The 19,191-nt window shown below is 41.7% G+C and overlaps 1 protein-coding gene across 2 annotated transcripts in view; it reads left to right on the top strand.

Moving 5' to 3' along the window:
- LOC144823936 (sperm-specific sodium:proton exchanger-like) overlaps positions 1-19,191 on the top strand; it is an 8,804,346-nt gene that overhangs the window by 1,179,880 nt on the left and 7,605,275 nt on the right. For both annotated transcript variants that reach the window (XM_078682870.1, XM_078682871.1), the window contains one exon: positions 7,934-8,047. In XM_078682870.1, coding sequence (XP_078538996.1) covers positions 7,934-8,047 — 114 coding nt within the window. The remainder of the gene's footprint in view (positions 1-7,933; positions 8,048-19,191) is intronic.

Below are 19,191 nucleotides of genomic sequence, written 5' to 3'. Positions count from 1 at the left end.
TCAATTTGTATCCTGTCAAGCGAGCACTAGTTAAATGTTGCGTTCTAGTCTGATTCAAAAGGGCATCTACTGCATGAGGTACTAGCACCAACAGTTTGTGTGACAAAACTATCCCTTCACTCTGACATATGGACACAGCTGTTGCTGCAACTGAACGAAAACATCTAGGCAACGCACGAGCAACAGGATCAAGAACTGCAGAAAAATATGCACAGGGACGTTGCTTGTCACTGTGTGTCTGTACTAAAACTGACAATGCACATCAATCTTTCTCGTGTACATAGAGTGTAAAAGCTTTCATATAATCTGGTGTACCTAACAATGGTGCAGAACAAAGAGCTTGTTTAAACTGGCGAAAAGCATTTTGACATTCATCTGTCCAAGGAAGAGGAATCGGAGTGTTTTTAGTCAAAAGTGCTAACAGTGGTTTAACAATGTGTGAAAAATCCAATATCCATTGCCTACTAAATGAAGTTAAACCAATGAATGCATGGACATCTTCCTGTGTGGAAGGTACTGGAGTGTCTAAAATTGCTTGAATGCGATCTGGTGTCAATGCACGTCCCTCCTTAGACAGAAGATGACCTAAGTAGCTCACCTTCGGTCTACAATATTGCAATTTCATCTGTGATACTTTATGGTGATGTGTCGCAAGAAAAGAAAGCAAGGACAAAGTACATGTTTCACACTGTTCAGGTGTATCAGCTGCCAACAAGATGTCATCAACATATTGTATGAGAGCCACTCCATCAGGTAAAATAAAAGAATCAAGTTGTCGTTTCAAGGCTTGACTATAGATACTCGGACTCTCAGTGTACCATTGAGGAACTCTACAAAATTGATATGATCTATTATTCAAAGTGAAACCGAACAAATATAGACTATCAGGATGAAGAGGAATCGAGAAGAAAGCATTCTTCAAGTCCACTACTGAAAATGTAGTTGCTGTTGGAGGGACCAGGGTAAGCAATTTCGTAATGTCAGATACTACAGGATACTGTGGTACTACAATCTTATTGACCTCCCTCAAGTCCATGATAAATCTATAAATCTTAGTGTCAGTATCTTTTTTCAAAATAGGAAGAATCGGACTATTGCAAACATTGTAAGGAACCTCTTCCACAACCCCCACTATAATTAAGTCATGAACAATGTGTGTAAGGGCTTCCTCTCCTTCTCGAGAAATTTTGTACTGAGACAATCTTGGCAGTATAGCACCCTCCTTGACACTAATATGCACAGGTGGAATAACCATTTGTCCTACATCGGTATATGAAGTAGCCCACAAAGTACTAGTGAGTGAAGCTAGGGCAATGTCCTCTTTAACAATACAAGATCTCTCAATCATGGGGTGGTTGTCATTTAAAATAACCCGTACTCCTTCCAGGGAACATCGTATCGTGGCCCTGCAATATTTGAGCATGTCAAGACCCACAATATTGTCTGGTGTATTTGGAGAAAGCAAAAATGGACATGGAGCAGTAAACTTATCAACATGGAGTGCAAGTGGTTGTGACAATGGGCTAAGGGTGGATGTTCCATGGAAACCTATCGATGTAATAGTTAAGCCAGACAGGGGAGCCCTAGGAACCAAGTGTTTAGACAAGGTGCTACGAGTAGCTCATGTATCAACCAGAAACTGATCAGTAAAACCCAAAACATGTGCTGTAACATAGGGACTCTTCTGATTACTGGAACTTCAACTGATTCCTTACCCCATCCTAAGCAATCCTATGCATTAGCAAAATCTTGCAAATCAGATGGCTCATAGTCAGACATTTGATAATGATTCCGTCTGTCAAAAGTATTAGCCCCTTCTTGTCCACGTGCATTAGCATCAAACCGAGCACGATCATTTGTATTTCCTCTAGGCCCTGAATATCCTGAACGATTTCTCAGTTGTCTCCAAGCACGTGAACCCTGCTGGGCACGTAGCACCGGAATACGCACACTGATTAATAGACAAATCTCCACGAGTAGAGGGAGGAAAAGACAAACCTCTATAGGGTAAGCCATAAGCTTGAACCATCATAACCTTCGTTTTTAACTCTTTAGATTTTGTATCCTCCTTACTTTTCGCTTCTAATTCTTGCCATTCATAATACTGAGCCAATAGTTAGAAGAGAAACGGGAGAGGAGGTAGTCCATGAACTTTCGCTGGCCTTTAGGCGACTAGCTATTTCTGGCAACAGGTTTGTGACCTATTTATCGACAAACAGATGCATACCCGTGTCATCTGTCAATGACTGGCCACTAAAATCGTGGAATGCTTCTTCAAAGCGTGTGAAAAAATCTGAAACTGATTCATCTATTTTTTGCTTGCAAGACGCTAACATAGTCCAATCTATCTTTTTGGGGGGAATAATCGTTTTTAATTTAACCAATATAGCTGATGGAGGATCTAAAATTAGTCGACATGGTTTTTGTGCAGGCTCTCTATCTTTATCTAATCTTTCTATATCTAACCATAATGCCCCAAATGTCGCACAATCATCAATTTTACGCACAGTTCTCCACATATCAGGCGGTAATATTAATCAAAAAAACAAATCAATGTCAGACAAAGTTATAGTACAAGAGCTTGTTGTAGACGAATATAGGACTCTAGTTAAATATTCCCCGATGTATGCCCTATGTGGTTATATCAAATCGTATCCTTATATAGGCATAAGAATCATACCCATATTAAGACATAGCCAATGCAGTCCAAATACGGCAAGGCTACTCCCATAGACTCCTAGAAAGCACAACGTGTTCTTAAACAAACCAAGCCTCCAGCAGCCCGGGAATTCCCCCTGCTTCTGTATTGATTTGTCCTAGAACTCCCGGAGTCCTGAAAGAACTGCGAGTTCTTAGTGACATCTTATGTCCAACCTTATGTCAAACTCTGCACCTTCCAGGTATAAATATACTAGCAAAACACACAGTGGTTTGGAGCAGATCGGTTATCTACTTGCCCGACGCCCTGCTGTAGCAAGTGCCGAAGGAAGCCGACCCTCCCGCTGACGCACTGAGAGAGACGCTGTCTTTTCTCCTGCCGAGAAATCCAGCTCCAGTGTTTCCCTGTCACCCAAGCGGGTTGCTGGGAGATCGAGTCCTGAGAGAGAGATACAAGACCTCCTTCATTCTATAACCAAGGTACGGAGCTGATTAGACCCTTAGAGAATTCTTGATTGAGATTCTTGGCAGAAACTATCTTAACTCAAACTACATCTCACTTACTCCTTCCCATGTGGTAGGCTTAGGTTAGGTACACCGGGTTAGGCGTATCTTAGAAGCACCAGTTGAGTACGTTTAGTCATTATTTTATCATTGTATGTATTTTATCCATTTTAAACACCGTGTGGCTTAGAAACCATACCATGCTTTTACAGTATTATTTTATAGTACTCCTTTTACTGTACGCACTTTACTTTATGACAAGTATTGCGATTGTACCAATTCACTTCTCTTGCATGAGAAAGAAGACTGTTCAATAAATAACCTCTTTTATTGAAAATGCCCGTCTCTCTGTTTCTCTGCACATCTGGTGAAACTAAGCATGCACGATTGACTGAGAAAAATAGCTATCTATTGTTTCCCCGACTCTGGAGTTATACTCCTTATTCTTGAGGGAGCAAAGTTGTCATGTTTATGCGGTTGTCAGAAACTAATCCCTTCTTGTGAATTCGAGAAAGTTTCTAGTGACCTCTGAGCTAGCTGGCATTCGTAATTAAGTCTAACATATTCAATAGAGATCTAGTCAACCTATGTCCTACGTCTAAACTATCGTTTATGTTATTCCAATGCGCAGAGCCTATTGGGAATATAGGAACTACACTACAAGCTAATGGCACCATCGATTTCTTCATAAAAAGCTGTTGGATTCTTTCGCGGTTCAGGCAATGCATTTTTATGAGCCATAACGTCTGCTCTATTCCAAGGAGTGTAAACCCAATTATAAATAAAATACCCTTTTGCGTCAATAGAAGTCTTATCATCACTTGTACCTGTTCCTTTAGGAGGAACATATAAAGGCGCGGCTTCCTGCATGGGTTTCACATTTATAACATTCTTATCTGTGTCGGGCGTCGGAGCTCGTGCCATGTTGATTCGAGATGTTTGTGCAGCTGCGTCTGCTGCCTTTTTCTCCTCCCGCAAACGGACTGCTTCATCACGTAGTTTAACCAAGCGTCTGATCGTATCAGCTGCCTGGGAGAAGACAAAAGAACTTTCACGTAATTGCTTACGATCAGCTGCTATATCATCTGGCTCTACTTCCACCGAATGTTTCCTAAATCGCTCAACAACCTCTGTAGCCAATATCTCAGTAAAATATTTGTTCCTTTTCTGACCAATTCTTAATAGTATCTAGAAGTTCAGAAGCAGTGAGAGTTCCACGATCGGCTTTTCGCGCCACAGATCTAATCTCAGAGGAACGTTCGGTAGTTAACATTGAGCGATTGTCTCGGGCTTTATCCTGATCTGTAGGAGAGTCCTCATCTGACTCATTAGGAGCAGAAGGGAAAATATACGGAGGTGGAGAACGATCTAATAAGAGAGAATCATCCTGGGGTTTATTAAGAATAGGATAGAGAGGCCTACGAATAGCATATTGACCATTTACCTGTAACTGACGCTCCCTATCTTCCCTTTCTTTAGTTTCTCTCATCTCTTTATTTTACATATCTAAGGCTTTCGCATGCACATTTTTACGCTGTTCTTTTTCAATCAAGGCCTTTTCACGCTTCATTTGCTCACGCACTTCTTTCTCCCACTTTCGCACACAGTCAAACATATCTTGCCTAGCCTTTCGCTTGAACATTCGTTGCTCCACATACTGAATTTTTCGCAAATCAAATGACCCATGCATAGGCCAACGCAACTCAGGATCCTTGTAAGTGTATTTATTCCACAATTTGTTGTACATTATGGACGAAATACCATATTTAATATACATATCCCTATTAGGCGTCCCCTCCGGGGGGGCCGGTTGTGCTTCATCAAGTTTCAAATTGGTATCACTACAAAAGCAACACAACTTACGAAGTGTGCTAAAAACAGACATGCCGAAAATAGTGCAAAATATGGAGTATTATAAAAAAGTAGCGCTTAAAGTACTCTTTGTAGGTTGCGCCGTTCGAATTTTATAGGAGTAGAGAAAAATCTCCTCATTACCTGCCTGTATGTGTTGCAAGACATATATCAACTTTACATAGAATCATTTCAAACTTTTGGCCAATACATAAAAAAATGCCATAGTAAGCGTATCTAAACTACCTTACTTATTACTAAGCATGGGCGGAAAATCCGTTACGCTCGCGGATTTTGCGAATTTTCGGTAAATTCGCGATCCGCGAACTCCCGCGAATTCGCAAATCCGCGAGCGGCGGATTCCGGGGGCAAAAGTTCAAGCCTTGCTGGCCTGTTGTAACTATTTTACGATGGCGCCGGCAAGCTGCCAGCGCCATCCTAAAATAGTTACTAAGTTAGCTTCAACAGGAAGCTCTAATAGATAAAATAAAGCAGGTGCTCGAGCACCTGCTTTATTTTATCTATTAGAGCTTCCTGTTGAAGCTAATTTAGTAACTATTTTAGGATGGCGCTGGCAGCTTGCCGGCGCCATCCTAAAATAGTTACAACAGGCCAGGAAGGTGTGGCGTCTTCTTGAATAAATATGAAGGGCAGGGTTCATTCTGGCACGATGGTCCTGGCACAAAAATTAAACCTCAACCGGAGGCACTTACAGATATCAATTAAGCATGTGCCCTAGTTGAAGCTTAAATTCAGTGACTCATTCATCAGCCAAAAACAATCGTGAGCGTTGTCAAGGCTGGGCAGATGTGCCTTCTTCCCAAATATACCATCGAAAATCAGCTGTGATGCTGGACAGAGGCCTTTGCATCCTTGACTTTCACGAGCGCAATCCTCGTGCTGTTCCTGTGGCCAGGAGCTTCTGTATCTTCATCTGCTGCTCTGATCGGTCTCTGACCTTTTATACACACAAGATGCATGTGCACTCGCATGGAAGCCCCGCCCCAAATCCGCGGATCCGCAAATCAGCAAAATACGCGGATTTTGCGGATCCACGATCCGTAAATACGCAAATCCGCGAATCGTGGATCCGCAAAATCCGCCCATGCTTACTAATTACAAGGCGTCATACTTACAGCAAGTGCCGTAAAACTGCACTTACCAGTGAAATAGTCTCCAGGTTCCTCCTGCCAAGTTCTCAAATCGACCAAACGGTCACTACACAGCGGATCAACAGAAGAGATCTCAGTCGAGGACCGGCACCACCTGGATGATCAGATGAGAAAGAAAGGGAAAACGCCGTGGATGCCAAGACTCGGGTCTGCTCTGGCAGTGATCACGTCCAAAGCGAGATTCCAATCCTTCATCTCAACCAGTCCTTCGGGCATCCGAGTTGCCGATGAGCCCTACGTTGGGCGCCAATTTGTCATAGCAAGCCCCAGCCAGGCCTACTAGTGCAATGGATTCGCCCTTCTCTGCGCAGAGTCCTTAGACCAATAGTAAGAAGTTGGCACAGAAACTGGAATAGAAAATACAGAATTTATTAAACCTCATGAGGTGGAACTACATTCACACAACACCCTTCGGTATAGTATGAGGTAGCACACTGACTAGAAGGAGCTGGGTCCTTTTATACCCACACAGGGGCTCAAAAGAAGGCAGGACAAGTACAAGCTGCTGTTCTTAGGCACATACAAGGTCATACAGAAAATGCAAAGTCGACAAGTAGAAGGAGCTAACAGTTAGCTAGTTGGAGTAAACACATCCTGACAGTTACATGCTAGGGAGAGCTGTATGCTCTTCTGTGCATGTGTAAAGTAGAGGAGACTAAACATATCTTGTCTCTAGGCTGATTTCAAGAGCAGTTGACAAGAAGGTAGGACAGAGCACATGGCATACAAAATGGCCGATAGAAATACAAAATGGATTCCGTAAAACGGGCAAGATAGTGTCTAAATACGACATGTCTTCTGCTAATGCTTAACCCAATTACTGTTAAATTACCACAAACTGTTGGAAGAAAAAAAAATTTGATTATTTAGATATCTATTAGTTATTTATAAGGTACCTTCCAACCTCCAATATGACATTTTAATGATTATTCTTTGATAACTACTGTCTATTCTGATTCAAGCATGTGTGCCTATGAACAATCCAATACTGGATAAGAAAACAAGTTACTTACCTGTAACTTCAGTTATACACTATTGGTATTTTTCATAGATTCACTTATTATTTTTATAAATACTCTTGTCACTTGTGCTAGAAAATCTGAGGGTCTTGCCTCTCTGTGGAATGTTCCTGAGGGTACTTGTGTCTGATTGGCTGTATTACAATTAGATGGGCTACTTCAATGACTGTGCAATGCATTATTGTCTATGATGATATGAATTACTATTATTATAATTTTACCGAGGGACTCCCACCTCGGCGGCAGGGATGATTCAAGCATGGAAGTCTATTAAAGATACCAATAGTGGATAACTGAAGTTACAGGTAAGTAACTCATTCTCATATGGACAAAAACTTGTCTAGTCAGGAGCAAGGACATAAGATAAATGAATGCTGTTCAACCATGCTCACTCTTTGTTTTGCATTGTTCACAATAGTTTTTTAACAAGAGACAGTATTTTACGAATATTAGGGAAGCAGAACATCTTTAGTGTCATGTGAACAGTAATTACCGCGTAATTCTTTTTGTTCTAAAGCAGGGAGATGCACTGTTCAGAAAAAGGTCACATGAATAAAGTACATGTCAATGTAACTGATAGTTTCTTAGTACGGTTATGTTCATTTGTACATTCTGTTTTATCTGTTATTTACTGTTTTTATTGAAGTGATGGAACGCTCTTATAGCTAATTATTAAAAGCCTTAATACATTGTCACTGTTAGATTACTTGGTTCTCCCTTCTATTTCAGATGCTCCAAACATCTCTGTCCTCCTAGGATCCGAAGCTTTGTTTAATAATCCAGTAGCTATAATTCTGCTGGAAATTATCTCGGGATGTATATTTGCTTTCGGTGGATCTCGAGGTTAGGATATTGCTTTTCTTTGAGTTTCCTGCAACTATTGTCAACCATACATGTGCAAGATTTACAATCGCTGATTTGAAAGTGAATATATTATTACTCAATCTTAAGGTCTACTAATAGTCTTTTCTTGCAGATTGTGGTGATTATTCAGGAAATGTTTGTCATCTGCCAAAATCACTGAGTTGTGCTTCTCAAAAACTTACAGTTTACCCGCCCCATTTAGAGGTGGGTGAAGCAACGCTGGTGGAAACCTTTGACCTACTGTCAACCCTCCATGCCCATTGGTCAATGTATCCCATAAAGGTCACACTTTTTAGGGCAATTGTTCCAATGAACATGCTATCCGTGCGGACTCAGCCTGGGAAAGCCTAAGTCTCGAACAGTAAACAACAGCAACTGCTGGCATGTCATGACCATTTATTGGTTTGTGGTTTTTAAGAATACATTCTGTTTTGTTATTGAAAAACAAGAATCTTATTGAGCGAGCTCATCAACCAAGCACCCAATTCAGCAGAGCTCCAGTGCATTCAATGGAGACTCTGCTGAAGCCACAGAAATTGTTGCCTGTCTGGGAGTGATCTGTAAATATGGCAAGTGTCTAACCACCAGCAGAGTGAAGGCTATAGCCTCTTGTGAACTGGCCGCTACGGGCTGCCTGCCACCCTGTAATTAACTTGAGAATAGACATTTACAAAGGTTTTTAGCATTTTTGTGCAGTACATTATTTTGATCCTTGTCACTGCTAAGTTTGACCTTCCACTCTCTTCCTTTAAGGTGCATTTAATGACCGTTACAGCTTATTTATTTAATTGACTTATTGAGATTTTTCATATACCATGTACACAGCCCAAGAGTAATGGAGTGCTTTGCAGGGATTATTGGATGTAGCACAAGAGCTTAGAATGGCACATAATTGAACAGCACGCCTACAGATGCATACACAAACATTTCTACACAATATTACAAGTAACATTTCTAAACAGTATTACAAGTTAAAAAAGAAGAAATGTGATTAGGAACCAAACAGCCACCGATGCTATACAGTCGTTCAGATATGAATAAGGATATGAGCGACCAATTCGTTTTTTTATTGAAAACAGATTTTAAGGAAGAAGCATCTAAGCAGCGAAGTTGGTAAGAATGTACTGTAATCTTCCATTTACTTCCACGATAATAACAAGCATTAAAAATGCAACAGGTCTCGCCCTCGTTTAAGTTAGAGCAATTCTGTTTGTAATTAGGTGGCTTTTTAGCTTTGCTTTTATTAGTGTTTTTCAAACTTTCATGTACATAACATGCATATGTATAAATATATATATAAATATATGTATGCATGAATTTATATTTGTACTTATATAGATATGCAGATGTATATATATATATGCATGTGAATATATATATATATATATATATATATATATATATATACACACATACATATATATATATACATATATATATATATATATATATATATATATATTACCTACTGGCGGTCGCCAGTAGGTATATATAGTTAGGATTTTTTCTCTATGGGATTTTTGAAAATTCTATGTCTAATAACTTTGCCGTTTGTGGACGGAATTGGCTGAAATTTTCAGGAAAATGGCACATTTTGTTTCTGAGCAGCCTTTGAAAATTTGGGGGGGGTCGTCAAGGGGGGGCCGAGAAAAAAGGGGGGTCCCAAAACGCGTTTTTCCCATGTTAATTTCCATAGGGCGGTTGGCCTCACTTTTAGCCCGAACGGCTGAATGGATTTGCACGAAACTTGGCAAAATTGTAGGGACTGGTAGCCCGATGTGCCTTTTGTAGGTCTCAATATATGTGCTCCAGTGGATTTTGAGAAATTAACGTTTAAAAAAAGATATATATCTGTAACAGCGGACCGGTTAGCGCTCTGGTTCGCGGACTTTTCGCGCAACGGAGCTTTGTGAAGCGAAGCTGATTGGTTCTCCGGCGTCTGTCAACATTCCAAACAGTCCGTAGCGGCCGCCATCTTGTCTCTCGGTAGGATCGAGAGACAAGAGGAGGTCAAAACAAAGGGGGAAATAACTATAAGGGGGCATAGTAGATCCTCGCTGACCCCCTAGGTTTGATGTGGAGGTTTTAAAAGGGCCCCGCGGGGCAAAAAAAAACCAAAATAATAATAATCGAACGGCTGAATGGATTTGCACGAAACTTGGCAAAATATTAGGGACTGGTAGCCCGATGTGCCTTTGCTAGGTCTCAATATATGTGCTCCAGTGGATTTTGAGAAATTAACATTGAAAAAAAGATATATATCTGTAACAGCGCTCCGCTTCGCGTACTTTTCGCGTTACGGAGCTTTGCGAAGCTGATTGGTTCTCCGGCGTCTGTCAACATTCCAAACAGTCCGTAGCGGCCGCCATCTTGTCCCTCGGTAGGATTGAGAGACAAGAGGAGGCCAAAGCGAAGGGGGAAATGACCATAAGGGGGCATAGTAGATCCTTCCTGACCTCTTAGGTTTGATGTACCATTTTGCCAAGTTTGGTGTAATTCCGTTCAGCCATTCAGGCTGTAGACGTATGTAAATGTCCTATGGAAAATTGCATGGGGAAAACACATTTGAAAGTGTTGAAATTTAGAACCAATTAAAATGTTACTTTGGTTTTGTATTTGTGTGTGATGAAAGTTAATTGGTTATGTATATATGTCAAATGAGAGGAAACCACAGCCATTTTGTGATACTACTGTCTGAGGTACATTTGTGAGGAATTTTTGGTGGTGAATTTCTGGTGTTTGATTTACACAGTACTAACACTTCTGCTACTTTTAAAAAGGTGAGTTGTTAATTTGTATGGGGAACTATGTTGTACACTTGAAGATAATTTGAAAAATGTTTTCTGTTATTTATTTGCAGTCCTTCTGTTATACTAAATACTTGATAAAGTTAGTTTTATATTATGTATTACTAAAGACGATAAATGAAAGTGATTATTTTTTTCTGCAATTTACAGCAAGCAATTAAAATAAAATGGCTCACAATGAAGAGACCGTGGCAATTTCTTTTGAATTGTCCAACACATTGATTGAAATTGAGAGCACCAATAATGAAATATTGTCACAAGGAGGACATGACTTGTATGATTCCATTAGATTGATTGAAATGGACAGCACCAAGAATGAAATATTGTCACAAGGAGATGACTTGAATGATTCCACTACATTGATTGAAATTGAGAGCACCAATAATGAAATATTGTCACAAGGAGGAGATGGCTTGTATGATTCCATTAGATTGATTGAAATGGACAGCACCAATAATGAAATATTGTCACAAGGAGGAGATGACTTGAATGATTCCACTACATTGATTGAAATTGAGAGCACCAATAATGAAATATTGTCACGAGGAGATGACTTGAATGATTCCACTACATTGATTGAAATTGACAGCACCAATAATGAAATATTGTCAGAAGGAGGAGATGACTTGAATGATTTTTTTGATCAATCTCTTGATGGCGAATTTATCGAGTGTTTGGAGACCATAGAGTTACAAGAATCATCATTGCAGACTTTTAATGAGGAGATTCCAGATGAGATGATTGAAGAGGAAATTACTGATGAGGACATGTTACTAGTTCTTTCAAATTTAGAAAATTCTGAAGAATAAATTTATATTTAGAAATCAAAAATTGTTTGAGACATTATTCATTTTTATTTTTAATTTATGAGGTTGTAGCGAAGTGATTGTAGTATAAAATGAGACTTATAGTATAGAGTGCAACATTTTTATGTTACATGGTAAGTTTACTCATATTTACTTCCCTTCTGCCACTATATTATCTCCAATGTGTATTTGACATGTCTTCTTCATCTCCGGCCTCCTTTCTCTCACTGTGTGTCTCCGATGCATCTTATCGCTGGTATTTTGTGTAATTACAGAAGAGAGTAAAATAAAATAGTTTGGAACGTGAAAAGGGGGCAAAGTAGAGTACTCCTCACCCCCTAGGCCTTTTTAGGCGGTCCCAAAAGGATCAGTTTCTGCTTTCCTGAGAGATTATGGTATGAGTTCCATATACCACAATAACTTGCATTACAACATGCAAGATATCTATCTCCTATTACCAACTTTTGGAGATATTCGCGGTAAGCGCGAATATCTCCAAAAAGTAACACCTGCCCTGAGCAGTTCTTAGCCATGTTATCCAATGGGAGGTGGATAACATGGCTAAGAGTATTAGCTCGGTAATGCATGAATATCGCTGAGTTTTTAGCGATATTCATGCATTGCGGCCGTTTATTATCGCATTTGCGATAAACCTTGATAATAGTAAGGTTTATCTTCGATAATTTCTGACGATGCTTAGTGGTAAAAAATTGGTTGGTAAGCATCGTTAGCGATAAATATCGCTTAACTTTGGTAATATGCCCCAACGTCTGTTAACGTTCGATTCGAAGGAAATGAGGAAGTGTTGAAAAACATTGTCTGCGCCATCTTGCCTTTTTTGAAATGCCACACTTTTGTCGTGCACGGCAGCCATTTTAGATGTCTTGACCAGACCCACTCTCTGCACGCTGTCGATTCGTAGCATGGCTCCTCACCCTCGTAAGCATCTCCCCCAGGCACTGGTCACCACCGCTCTCTGTCTTATGCATGGGCAATAAACCTTCCCCCATCTGCGCTGCTCTTCCCTGAGAATCACACTCTGTGCCCGCCCGACACCTCCCTTTCGCCCTATTCACTACCGCACCCTCTGACACTCCTCTTCCTCTGTGTCCGAATGTCCAGGCCGGTCCTAGGCTATCAGCTAGCCCTGCAGATGTAGTTTATGGCCCCAGCTGTAAAGAATCACCCCTCTTCAAAGGAGTTATAGTAGATCAAGGCCCACACCCGATGTGATCCGTCACAGCACACGCGTTCCTACTATCTGAAAACCATCCTGTATTGTGATTGGGGAGGGGACCGAGCCTGAAGCGGAAGATTCCAGGAATGACTCTTTGTACATCAAAGTTTTTACAATTATGTGTCACATTAAAAATATATAGCACTCCAACAAAGTAGTAGGAATATAAAACTTTAATAACATATAAATATATACAACAAAACAAAAACAGTAAAAACATTTAAACAACGAAGAGACCGTGGCAATTTCTTTTTAATTATCCAATAGATTTATTGAAATTGACAGCACCAATAATGAAATATTCTTGTCAGTAGCGGTCTGTTGTGCGAATAGTTCCAAGGCAGCAGAACGCGCTGAAATCTAGATGGCACGAAAGTGATGTCTAGTAAGTTGCCGCCCAGCAAAAAACGGCGTGGGGCGCCGCGGGGGTGAGTGAGTCCAGTAGGCACCACAGCTATTCTTACCGGCATTGCAGAATTACTGCTGGGGACAATGCCTGTGCTGTAGCAGGGTCACAGCAGAAACAAAAAGGATTCTGTTGAAGATGTTGTTGGTTTTCAATTTGAAAACAGTTCTGGTGTCAACTGCTATGCTAATGTAGTGGTTAATGTTTTGTTTTCTCTAGAAAATGTAAAAGAGGGGGAGGCAGTCCAAAGTTCCGTTAAAAGGGCAAAGGAAAGGATCGGTGGTTTGAACTATCAGTCAAAAAGGGGAGGGGGTGCAATAATTTTTCCTACCGGGTCACACTGTGCTTTCACCGGAAGTAAGGTCTGCAGGAATGTAGTAATTCAAAGTGAGGCTGGCGCCAGCATGGGAGCGCCGACGTCCCGCGGATACAGTTTCGTCACTCCACGGGCGATCATGGCAGTCATTCCCCATCGGGGGTCGGAGACTCCCGCGGCTCCTCTAGAATCTTCAAGGTCGTGGAGGACTACGGTGGTGGAGTCAACCAGTGACCGGGCCATTTCTTTATGTTGGGCCCGCTCTTGCCAGGTCGACCGCCATTTTGAGAGTTCGGCAGCTACCGGCGATCGCGGGGTCACATGAGCGGACGGGCTCCACCCTGCCGGGCGAGACGTTGCAGCATGGCCACAGTGGAAGAACCGTTATCTAGGTCGTTCCGAAACTGTGCAGCACTGTAGTTGTTAGGATGCCACCGCCTGGAGCGCTGAGGGTGCAGCTGGGAAGCCTCCACCTGGGGAGGCGGGAGAGGCCTGTTCGCACCGTCTCTCCCTCCCAGTGCACCCCACGGCGTCTCGCTTGAGATTTGTTATGGCCGGACCAGGCGATGAGGACGAGGGGGGGGGTCGGAGGCATGTGCAAGACATCCCCCTCCAGTGTTGTCGCAGCCATTATAAAAGAAAGAAGTGTCCCGTCCGTCTTCGGGCCGGGCTTCCGGTGGATGTCGGCCGGACGCCCCTGGCTCTGGCCCCATGAACGGGTTTCTTGGTTTATCGGCTGCAGCCGGATCCCGTCGGCCTCGGCCCCCCGACCGTTGGTGGTCGGACCGGAAGAGCATGTGGCGGGACTACCTGCAACTCTCAAGGGCCACCGCGGCCGGACTGGGAGAGAGAGGGGAGGGTCGAGGAGACATTCCCCCCCCCTGCAACTGTTCAGCGTTGTAAAGGCAATCCCCTGGCCGGGTCCCGCTGGTCTCGGCCTCTCCTCCGGCTACACCCTACGTTAGGATCTCCTGGCCGAGGCGTGGCAGCAGGACCTGCCTTATATGGGCTGCTCCCGGCTGGGCGTAGCCGGAACCCTGCCCCACCTTGGAAGTTTCCAGAGTGGGGGTGGATGTTCTACTGACTTGCATTTTCCCTAGTCTATCGATTTTTTTGGCGTGGCAGGCGGTGGGACAGCGAGGGGTGATTTGGTTTCTCTTACTGTTTTTCTGGTCTCTCACCACTGGCATATTTTAACGTTTTCTTGTTTCTAGGACATTAATAGGTTTTATCATTACGTTATGTTATCGTTTCTTTGTTCGTTGTTTAATAAAAGTTCATGTTCATCAGTGGCCTACTGATTTTCGTTTTCCTATTTTTTTCTTTCCAGGTTGTTTCATGGTAAAGTTTCTGTTAACAGGATACAGTGATCACTTCGTTATTATTGCATATGTCCTTTTCACTAGGGGTGCTCTCTGGTCGGGCCAGATGACGTATCTCTAGTAAATGGTCCGGGTGAAAAAGGTGCATCAATCAGTGGGGAGTAGATAGGCATGACAGATTACAACGGGGGAGAACGGTCCGCATTACGTACCCTTTCACTACTTGCAAAGATTTTCCTACGTTTATTTGCAAACAGGGAATACCTCCAAAAAGAACTAATTCCCAAACAGTCAATGTTCGGACAATCAATCAATCAATGAGGAATGAAATAGGTACGACGTGTTAAAGGCTTGCGTTACCTACCCTTCACTATCTGCAAAGGGAGATAGAATATTCCTATTCTTCCTCGTTTGCAGGTAGAGAAGATCGTTAAGAGAATTAACTTCGAACAATTCAATGCTCGATTGAAACAATCAACAAGGGGTACTGTGAACACAAATGAACGCCGCTTATATACATACGCATTGCTATTTTCAACAGGTTGTTCCTAATGTTTCTATTTTAGCGAGGTCAAAAGAGATCCAATTAGTGGCCTACTGATTTTGCTCGATTCCTTTTGTTTTTTTACACGATTTTTCGCTATCTGCAAAGACTAAACAGAGTATTGCGACTCTGTGCTTGTTTGTAAATAGAGAATGAACCAAAGAGAACAATCAATCAAATGGAGAGAGAAGCAGGCACGACGGATTACAAAGGGGGAAAGGGCTGCGTTAACTACCCTTCACTATCTGCAAAGAGAGAGTACTCCTAATAGAAATGAGGGGTGGGGGGCAGCAATCAAAGCAGATCAGTGTGCATAAACACGAAAAAAAAAATTCTTACCACGTACTTGACATTCGACAGCTTATGATATTTGCTATTAAAAAACCATTGAAATTCACTGAAAAAACCATAGGTTATAGACCATATATAGTTAGGAATTAGCATTTACAAAACCTTGAAAATTCACTGAAAAAACCATAGGTTATAGACCATATATAGTTAGGAATTAGCATTTAAAAAACCTTATTTTACTCACACAAAACCATTGAAATTCCATATATAGTTAGTTGCACTAACTATATATTGCGCACCCGCAATCCACTGCTGATGATGTCACATATTACATCATTCATGACATGGTCAGTGACATCACTGATGACATCACTGATGACATCTCAAATGACATCACTGATGACATCTCACTTGACATCAATGATCACATCACTGATGATATCATTCATGTGACAATACAATGCATCTCCTCACATTTTAATATAACCTCTGTTTCACCCAGTGTTAAAAACAGAGTATAATTTTTGAAACCATTGACACACCAATACTAGTTACTACATACGTACTCACTGATTCCTACGTCTACACACACATTCACTCATTCACCCATACAATCATTCATACATACAATCACTCATGTTTACAACACAATCATATGCACTCATACACCTATACAGACACTCACACTCTGCCACTCATCCATGGAGTTACTCACACACCTAGTCAGTCCTGTAAAGAATCAATCACACTTCCATTTTCTACTCTATACAGTTAAACATAGAGCACCTTACGTTTTCAACCATATACTAACACATACTTACTCTCTTATACAATCATTGATACAAGTACACATTGATCTGTACAGAGTCACACACCTCCCATCCAGCCACACACACACTCAGTCTCCCATGCAAATACTTGGGCAATCAATCAATAACCCATATAGTTACTCATATAGCTACTGATCAACACATGCAGCAGTTTACAGAACAACAGACATAATGATGCACAAATTAAGACAGTTTAGTCACTAACCCATGCACTCAGTGAGACACATTTAATCACTCACTCATACATTCAGTCATGCACCTACTAAATCCTTCGTCCAGACACTTATACATCCACTCATTCTTCAATATGTAAGACATATTTTAACTTTACAGAAACATAGTCACTGGATGTTGTCATCAGTGATGTCATCAGTGATGTCACTGACCATGTCATGAATGATGTAATATGTGACATCATCAGCAGTGGATTGCGGGTGCGCAATATATAGTTAGTGCAACTAACTATATATGGAATTTCAATGGTTTTGTGTGAGTAAAATAAGGTTTTTTAAATGCTAATTCCTAACTATATATGGTCTATAACCTATGGTTTTTTCAGTGAATTTTCAAGGTTTTGTAAATGCTAATTCCTAACTATATATGGTCTATAACCTATGGTTTTTTCAGTGAATATATATATATATATATATGAAAACTCAGCTCCTCCTCGGCTCTCACAGCGTTTCAAGCCGCAGCGCACGCTTGCAGACGAGGGAGATGGACCACAAAAGTCAGCAAGATGGAATTTATTTACAACCTATATATATATGCATATGTTCGCTTAGAGAGAGGTAGAGGTAGATAGAGGTAGAAAGGTAGAGAGGTTGATTAGAGTGTAGGGTGTATAGTAGGGAGTAGAGTGTAATAGGAAGTAGAGTGTAATAGGGAGTAGAGTGTAGGGTGTTGAGTCTGTAGTAGGGAGTAGAGTGTTGTGTAGTAGGGAATAGAGTGTAGAGTGTGTAGTAGAGTGTAGAGTGTGTAGTAGGGAGTAGAGTGTGTAGTAGGGAGTAGAGTGTAGGGAGTGGGGTGTAGAGTGTAGGGAGTGGGGTGTAGAGTGTAGGGAGTAGAGTGTGTAGTAGGGAGTAGAGTGTATTGTGTGTAGTAGGGAGTAGAATGTGTAGTAGGGAATAGAGTGTGTAGTAGGGAGTAGAGTGTAGTATGGAGTAGAGTGTAGTAGGGAGTAAAGTGTATACTAGAGTGTGCAGTAGGGAGTATAGTGTGTAGTAGGGAGTAGAGTGTGTAATAGGGAGTAGAGTGTAGAGTGTGCAGTAGGGAGTAGAGTGTGTAGTAGGGAGTAGAGTGTAGAGTGTGTATTAGGGAGTAGAGTGTAGAGTGTGTAGAATGGAGTAGTTGGGAGTAAAGAGTAGTAGGGAGTAGAGTGTAGAGTGTGTAGTAGGGAGTAGAGTTTAGAGTGTGTAGTAGGGAGTAGAGTGTGTAGTAGGGAGAAGAGTGTAGAAGGGAGTAGAGTGTGTAGTAGGGAGTAGAGTGAGAAGAGTGTGTAGTAGGGAGTAGAGTGAGTAGTGTGTGTAGTAGGGAGTAGAGTGTGCAGTAGGGAGTAGAGTGTGCAGTAGTGTGTGTAGTAGGGAGTAGAGTGTATAGTAGGGAGTAGAGTATATTGTGTGTAATAGGGAGTAGAATGTGTAGTAGGGAGTAGAGTGTGTAGTAGGGAGTAGAGTGTGTAGTAGTGTGTGTAGTAGGGAGTAGAGTGTGTAGTAGTGTGTGTAGCAGGGAGTAGAGTGTGTAGTAGTGTATATAGCAGGGAGTAGAGTGAAGAGTGTGTAGTAGAATGTAGAGTGTGTGATAGGGAGTAGATAGTGTAGAGTGTGTAGTTGGGAGTAGCGTGTAGTAGGCAGTAGAGTGTAGTAGGAAGTAAAGTGTGTACTAGTGTGTGTAGTAGGGAGTAGAATGTAGAGTGTGTAGTAGGGAGTAGAGTGTGTAGTAGGGAGTAGAGTGTGTTGTAGGGAGTAGAGTGTAGAGTGAGTAGTAGGGAGTAGAGTGTAGTAGGGAGTAGAGTGTAGAGTGTGTAGTAGGGAGTAGAGTGTAGAGTGTGTAGTAGGGAGTAGAGTGTGTAGTAGGGAGTAGAGTTTAGTAGGGAGTAGAGTGTGTAGTAGGGAGTAGAGTGAGTAGAGTGTGTAGTAGGGAGTAAAGTGAGTAGTGTGTGTAGTAGGTAGTAGAGTGTGTAGTAGTGTGTGTAGTAGGGAGTAGAGTGTGTAGTAGGGAGTAGAGTGTGTAATAGTGAGTTGAGTGTATTGTGTGTAGTAGGGAGTTGAATGTATAGTAGAGAGTAGAGTGTGTAGTAGGTAGTAAAGTGTGTAGTAGGGAGTAGAGTGTGTCGTGTGTGTAGTAGGGAGTAGAATGTATAGTAGAGAGTAGAGTGTGTAGTAGGGAGTAGAGAGTGAAGAGTGTGTAGTAGGGAGTAGAGAGTGTAGAGTGTGTAGTAGGGAGTAGAGTGTGTAGTAGGGAGTAGAGTGTGCAGTAGGGAGTAGATATTGTAGACTGTAGGAGGGAGTAGTAGGGTGTAGAGTGTGTAGTAGTGAGTAGAGTGTAGTAGGGAATAGAGTGTA

The sequence above is a fragment of the Lissotriton helveticus genome, chromosome 3_1 (assembly GCF_964261635.1).
Source record: "Lissotriton helveticus chromosome 3_1, aLisHel1.1, whole genome shotgun sequence".
Classification (NCBI taxonomy): domain Eukaryota; kingdom Metazoa; phylum Chordata; class Amphibia; order Caudata; family Salamandridae; genus Lissotriton; species Lissotriton helveticus.
Note: the sequence above shows the minus strand (reverse complement) of the source record. Positions and strands in the feature narration are given on the sequence as shown.